This window comes from Haplochromis burtoni, unplaced genomic scaffold (genome assembly GCF_018398535.1).
Source record: "Haplochromis burtoni strain Fernald_Lab_line unplaced genomic scaffold, NCSU_Asbu1 Contig_637, whole genome shotgun sequence".
NCBI classification, from domain to species: domain Eukaryota; kingdom Metazoa; phylum Chordata; class Actinopteri; order Cichliformes; family Cichlidae; genus Haplochromis; species Haplochromis burtoni.
In genome coordinates, this window is record NW_024582998.1 from 77,106 (window position 1) to 84,280 (window position 7,175).

Consider the following 7,175-nt stretch of genomic DNA (forward strand, 5'->3'; position numbering starts at 1 on the left):
TTCCATCCAGCTGCTATTACATATATATACATATACACATATGCATATATAGACACACACATATACACAATATATAAAAAAAAAAACACCCAGCACCCCTCTGCGGGCGTTTATCCTTCAAGCTCGGGTCCTCTACCAGAGGCCTGGGAGCTTGAGGGTCCTGCGCAGTATCTTAGCTGTTCCCAGGACTGCGCTCTTCTGGACAGAGATCTCCGATGTTATTCCCGGGATCTGCTGGAGCCACTCGCCTAGCTTGGGAGTCACCGACCTATTCCGATACCACGGACGTCCCCCTCCCATCTTGCTTCCGACTTGTATTTCCACTCTGTTCCCTTGGTCATCGGAGTACTATCACACGGCGTCTTCTGTTGTCACCACCACATGCTGTTCCATTTCTCGTCGGAAGTCCCACAGATCTTACTCGCATCTCACCACCTGGGGCATCCTTACCTGGACGGTATACTCGGCACAGATGTTCCTGTACACTATGCCGGCCACTTGGTTATGGCGTTCCATGTATGCCTTGCCTGCTAGCATCTTGCACCCTGCTGTTATGTGCTGGATTGTCTCTGGGGCATCTTTACACAGCCTGCACCTGGGGTCTTGCCTGGTGTGATAGACCCCAGCCTCTATGGATCTTGTACTCAGAGCTTGTTCTTGTGCTGCCATGATTAGTGCCTCTGTGCTGTCTTTCAGTCCAGCTTTGTCCAGCCACTGGTAGGATTTCTGGATATCAGCCACCTCCTCTATCTGCCGGTGGTACATACCGTGCAGGGGCCTGTCCTTCCATGATGGTTCCTCGTCTCCCTCCTCTTTCTTGGGTTTCTGCTGCCTGAGGTATTCACTGAGCACTCGGTCAGTTGGGGCCATCTTCCCAATGTATTCTTGGATGTTCGTTGTCTCATCCTGGACTGTGGTGCTGACACTCACCAGTCCCCGGCCCCCTTCCTTCCGCTTAGCGTACAGCCTCAGGGTGCTGGACTTGGGGTGAAACCCTCCATGCATGGTAAGGAGCTTTCTTGTCTTTATGTCAGTGGCTTCTATCTCCTCCTTTGGCCAGCCTATTACCCCAGCAGGGTACCTGATCACGGGCAGGGCGTACGTGTTGATGGCCCGGATCTTGTTCTTACCATTCAGCTGACTCCTCAGGACTTGCCTGACCCTCTGCAGGTACTTGGTGGTTGCAGCTTTTCTAGCGGCCTCTTCATGGTTCCCATTTGCCTGCGGGATCCCCAGGTACTTGTAACTGTCCTCTATGTCTGCAATGTTGCCTTCTGGTAGTTCAATCCCCTCAGTTCTGACTACCTTCCCTCTCTTTGTTACCATCCGACTACACTTCTCCAGTCCGAACGACATTCCAATGTCATTGCTGTATAGCCTGGTAGTGTGGATCAGTGAATCGATGTCTCGTTCACTCTTGGCATACAGCTTGATGTCATCCATGTACAGGAGGTGGCTGACAACTGCTCCGTTCCGTAGTCGGTATCCGTAGCCAGTCTTGTTAATGATCTCACTGAGGGGGTTCAGGCCTATGCAGAACAGCAGTGGGGACAGAGCATCTCCTTGGTAGATCCCGCACTTGATGGTGACTTGTGCTATGGGCTTGGAGTTGGCCTCTAGTGTTGTACGCCACATCCCCATTGAGTTCCTGATGAAGGCTCTTAGGGTCCCATTGATCTTGTACAATTCTAGGCATTCCAGTATCCAGCTGTGGGGCATTGAGTCATAGGCCTTCTTGTAATCAATCCAGGCAGTGCACAGGTTGGTCAGTCTGGTCTTGCAGTCTCGGCTGACTGTTCTGTCTACCAGTAGCTGGTGTTTTGCGCCTCTGGTATTCTTGCCAATTCCTTTCTGTGTCCCGCTCATGTATTGACCCATGTGCCTGTTCATCTTAGCCGATATGATGCCTGACAGGAGCTTCCATGTAGTACTGAGGCAGGTTATTGGTCGGTAGTTGGAGGGGACCGGTCCCTTCTTGGGGTCCTTGGGGATCAGGACCGTCCGACCTTCGGTTAGCCATTCCGGGTGTCTCTCGTTAACTAGCAGCTGGTTCATTTGTGCTGCCAGACGCTCGTGGAGTGCAGTCAGCTTCTTTAGCCAGTAGGCGTGAACCATGTCGGGCCCTGGTGCTGTCCAACTCTTCATACTGGAGACCCTTTCTTGGATATCTGCCACTGTGATGGTTACTGGACCCTGTTCAGGGAGGTCGCTGTGGTCTGCCCTCAGATCCACTAGCCACTGAGCATTGCCGTTATGGGTTGCGTCCTTCTCCCATATGCTCTTCCAGTATTGCTCCGTCTCCAGCCTTGGTGGTGCTGTTCTCTTATTATTGTTCCCTTGCCACTGAGAGTACACCTTTGCTGGTTCTGTGGAGAACAGCTGGTTTATTCTCCTGCCTTCTATCTCTCTGGTGTACCTCCTCAATACCGCAGTACCTGTAATACCTACAGCATGTTCTAATCGCTCTAATAGGATATTATGGTCGACAGTATCGAACGCTGCACTGAGGTCTAGCAGGACAAGCACAGAGATGAGTCCACTGTCAGAGGCCATAAGAAGATCATTTGTAACCTTCACTAAAGCTGTTTCTGTGCTGTGCTGAGCTCTGAAACCTGACTGAAACTCTTCAAATAAACCATTCCTCTGCAGATGATCTGTTAGCTGTTTGACAACTACTCTTTCAAGGATTTTTGATATGAAAGGAAGGTTGGAGATTGGCCTATAATTAGCTAAGACTGCTGGGTCTAGAGATGCTTTTTGAGTAAAGGTTTAACTACAGCCAGCTTGAAGGCCTGTGGTACATAGCCGATCATTAGAGATAGGTTGATCATATTTAAGATCGAAGAATTAATTAATGGCAGGACTTCTTTGAGCAGTTTTGTAGGAATGGGGTCTAAAAGACAGGTTGATGGTTTGGAGGAAGTAATTATTGAAGTTAACTCAGAAAGATCAATTGGAGAAAAAGAGTCTAACTTAACATCAATGGTACTAAGAGTAGCTGTAGATAATATTACATCTGTGGGATGATTACTGGTAATTTTTTCTCTAATGATAAAAATTTTATTTGTGAAGAAGTTCATGAAGTCATTACTAGTTAACGTTAAAGGGATGGTTGGCTCAAAAGAGCTCTGACTTTTTGTCAGCCTGGCTACAGTGCTGAAGAGAAACCTGGGGTTGTTCTTATTTTCTTCAATCAGTGATGAATAGTAAGATGTTCTGGCTTTGCGGAGGGCTTTCTTATAAAGCAGCAAACTATTTCTCCAGGCTAAATGATGATCCTCTAAATTTGTGACACGCCATTTCCTCTCCAGATTACGAGTCATCTGCTTTAGGGTACGTGTTTGAGAATTATACCACGGAGTCAGGTACTTCTGATTAGAGACCTTAGTTTTCACAGGAGCTACAGTATCCAGAGTCGTACGTAGTGAGATCCACACTACCAGGCTATACAGCAATGACATTGGAATGTCGTTCGGACTGGAGAAGTGTAGTCGGATGGTAACAAAGAGAGGGAAGGTAGTCAGAACTGAGGGGATTGAACTACCAGAAGGCAACATTGCAGACATAGAGGACAGTTACAAGTACCTGGGGATCCCGCAGGCGAATGGGAACCATGAAGAGGCCGCTAGAAAAGCTGCAACCACCAAGTACCTGCAGAGGGTCAGGCAAGTCCTGAGGAGTCAGCTGAACGGTAAGAACAAGATCCGGGCCATCAACACGTACGCCCTGCCCGTGATCAGGTACCCTGCTGGGGTAATAGGCTGGCCAAAGGAGGAGATAGAAGCCACTGACATAAAGACAAGAAAGCTCCTTACCATGCATGGAGGGTTTCACCCCAAGTCCAGCACCCTGAGGCTGTACGCTAAGCGGAAGGAAGGGGGCCGGGGACTGGTGAGTGTCAGCACCACAGTCCAGGATGAGACAACGGATGGCCCCAACTGACCGAGTGCTCAGTGAATACCTCAGGCAGCAGAAACCCAAGAAAGAGGAGGGAGACGAGGAACCATCATGGAAGGACAGGCCCCTGCACGGTATGTACCACCGGCAGATAGAGGAGGTGGCTGATATCCAGAAATCCTACCAGTGGCTGGACAAAGCTGGACTGAAAGACAGCACAGAGGCACTAATCATGGCAGCACAAGAACAAGCTCTGAGCACAAGATCCATAGAGGCTGGGGTCTATCACACCAGGCAAGACCCCAGGTGCAGGCTGTGTAAAGATGCCCCAGAGACAATCCAGCACATAACTCTCTCCTGTACCTAACGATGGAACCTCTGTTTCACAGCCTGTAAATGTGGCTCATCCCATGACAATAACTACACCGGTTCCAGTTGAAAAAAGGCAAATACTGAACATGTGCAGCTCTGTTATTGCTCAAGTACAATCATCAGGAGTTCCTGAAAGTACTGTGCAGTGTTTAGTTGGTTCATTGGAGGAACTGGTTAATGACATCCATGCACATGCAAAACAATCTGTTGTCGACTGTTTGTCAACTGATACATCAAGAGAAACCTTAGAAAAAGTTGAGGATTGCTTTGATCAGCTTGAAAATCCATTTTCATGTCTTAACACAGAATCTAAAAGGATAAGACATTTTGAGCAAAAATGGAAAATAGTTGAACCCATAGAGCATGTTCTTGGTGTGCGTTTTGATGTACGCAAAGATAGAACAACAGGGACATACAGGCAAGTTCCTGTCAATGATAAATTCATGTACATTCCTATCATGGGATCCCTTTCATCTATGTTTCGAAACGGTGAACTTTGTAGCAGTTTCCAAAAAACAAAACTAAACATGGAGGGATTGTACAGAGATTTAAATGACGGCTCCTACTTCAAAAATCACAGTTTATTCTCACAACAAGAACATGCTCTCCAAATCCAGCTCTACTATGACGATTTTGAAACTGCTAATCCTTTAGGCTCAAAAAAGGCAGTGCACAAACTTGGTTGTATTTATTTTGTTTTGAGAAATTTGCCACCAGAGTTAAATTCTGTGTTGATGAACATTCATCTTGTAGCCCTTTTACATTCAGAAGACTTAAAAAAATATTTCAATGATCACTTAAATGCATTTGTTATTGAGGATGGATTAGATGTCTTTGCACTGATCTCTGTAGATGATCTGGTGTACTATAGACCTTATGATAGGCAATTTTCAAATGGCACTGATGACAAAATGTACATTGTCCCATACTGTAATTTTGTATGACTTGTTTACTTGTGGTGTATCTGAATACAAAGTATTTTGGAATGTTAATGTCTTGTATTTCTTTGTAATGGGTAGATGTTAGGGGTTAATTGTAGCAGTAGAGATATCAGAGATTAATGGGAGTTTATTGTAATCTGGTGGTATTGATGATTTGACTGACACTAGTGTTAGTGTTAGAAAATTAACACTATTCAGACTTGAATTTTTAAACACCAGTGCTAGTGTAAAGTACTACCAACACTATTCGGTGTTAATTTTTAACACTTAACACCAGTGTAGTTAAGTGTGGTGGTGAAAGAAGCTGGCAGAATTATTGGAATAAGTCTGCCAGAGATTAGTAATATCTTCCCCACTCGCTGTCTGAGACGGGTGCACAGTATTCTGCGGGACCAACATCACCCTGCGCGCCACCTTTTCCACCTGCTGCCCTCAGGGAGAAGGTACAGGTCTATACAGGCCAGAACATCCAGACTGGCCAACAGCCTGTATCCACAGGCTGTGAGGCTCCTGAACTCTCTGCCCCCCTCTCACGGACAATAACCATATCCAACTTCTTAATAGCACTGATCTATGAACTTACTTGTCATGTTCTCATGTTGTTGCTAAGGATTGTCTTATTGCACTGGAGTCACACTGGGTTAAATATTTACACTTGGGTTTTAAGGGGTATTTATTATTTTCTTCATTATTTTATTTACGGGTTGTACGGAAGCCCCAAACGCAATTTCATTGTTCTCTGACAATGACAATAAATACTTAAATAAAATACAGTAGAATATTGTTGAGACTGGTCAGTGTTACTCAGTGTTCATCTTTAACTCTGTACAGTGTTAAAATAACACTAGGTCATTGTTAAAAATATAACACTTTGAAAAGTGTTAATTTAACACTCAAAAGAGTGGACACATATAGACACTTTTCTAGTGTTAAATTTAACACTCACAGTGTTAATTTCACACTAGCGATTTTGCTGTGCACCCTGGCTAGATATCATATGTCTAAATCATGTTGACAATGTTTTTCACTTGCTGTCATCTTAAATTTAGGATGATCACAGCTCCAGCTGGTGTGATGTCAGGGCACAAAAACAGCATGACACTCTTGATGGTGAACTTAATTGTTAATGTCAAGTTCATAATGCTAAAATTTAGAGCAATTCCTTTGTGTGTGTGTGTGTGTGTGTGTGTGTGTGTGTACCTTTGCAAAGAATACATTGGATTTAGTCCCTTGGTGATTAAATAGATTATTGTTCTCTCAGGGATTACATTTTTAGAAGCATTAATCATCTGTTAATAATGATTCTAATCTGTTTATCCCAAATAATTCTGGGCTAGAGTGATAACTATTCAGATCTTTTTGATCAAAAACCATGCTCATTAATGGCAATGAATTTTCTATCTTAGTTCTTAAATTGTCACTCAGCTAAAGCACAACCAAACTGTACTGTTTTTTATCCCTTTTGTAGCCCTTTCTTAAAAGGCAGGCATCTAGACCATGTTATGGCACCTCTGAGAGAGAGATATCCTTCCCTCAGTACCCAAGCCATGTGTGGGAGCATTATTCTGCAGTGGCCTTGTCATTTCTGGCCTCCTGTGGGCAGTTCTTCCTGCCTTGAACAGATTGGTGGTGGCGCAGGCCAACAAACCTTATCACCTTTTCATCTGCACTACAGTTGACTATTTTCCCATTGACAGATTTTTATCACGAGTGGTGTCAGTGTAGAATGCTCATGGAGCAGATGTATGAACAGTCCTTTTTTATGAGCAAAAGGTGTGCAAGAGCCAGATCTGTAACACCAGCAGATCTAGAATATCACAGAAGATAACTAAGTGGCTGGTTAACAAAAACCCTAGCAAACCCTCACAACATCTAGCAAAGTGAGAAGCATTCTCAAGGAAATATATGTATCAGTATCAAAGTCTACAATCGAAACGTGACTATGAGAAAGAAAAGTTCTGAGGA

At 44.7% G+C, this 7,175-nt stretch overlaps 1 protein-coding gene across 1 annotated transcript in view; it reads left to right on the forward strand.

The window, feature by feature from the left end:
* Positions 1 to 5,716, forward strand: part of LOC106632482 — a 20,425-nt gene extending 14,709 nt beyond the window's left edge. The window contains exon 2 of the mRNA XM_042214992.1: positions 4,254 to 5,716. Within this exon, the coding sequence (XP_042070926.1) occupies positions 4,254 to 5,213 (960 nt within the window). The 3' untranslated portion in view covers positions 5,214 to 5,716. The remainder of the gene's footprint in view (positions 1 to 4,253) is intronic.
* The last annotated feature ends 1,459 nt before the right edge of the window (positions 5,717 to 7,175 follow it).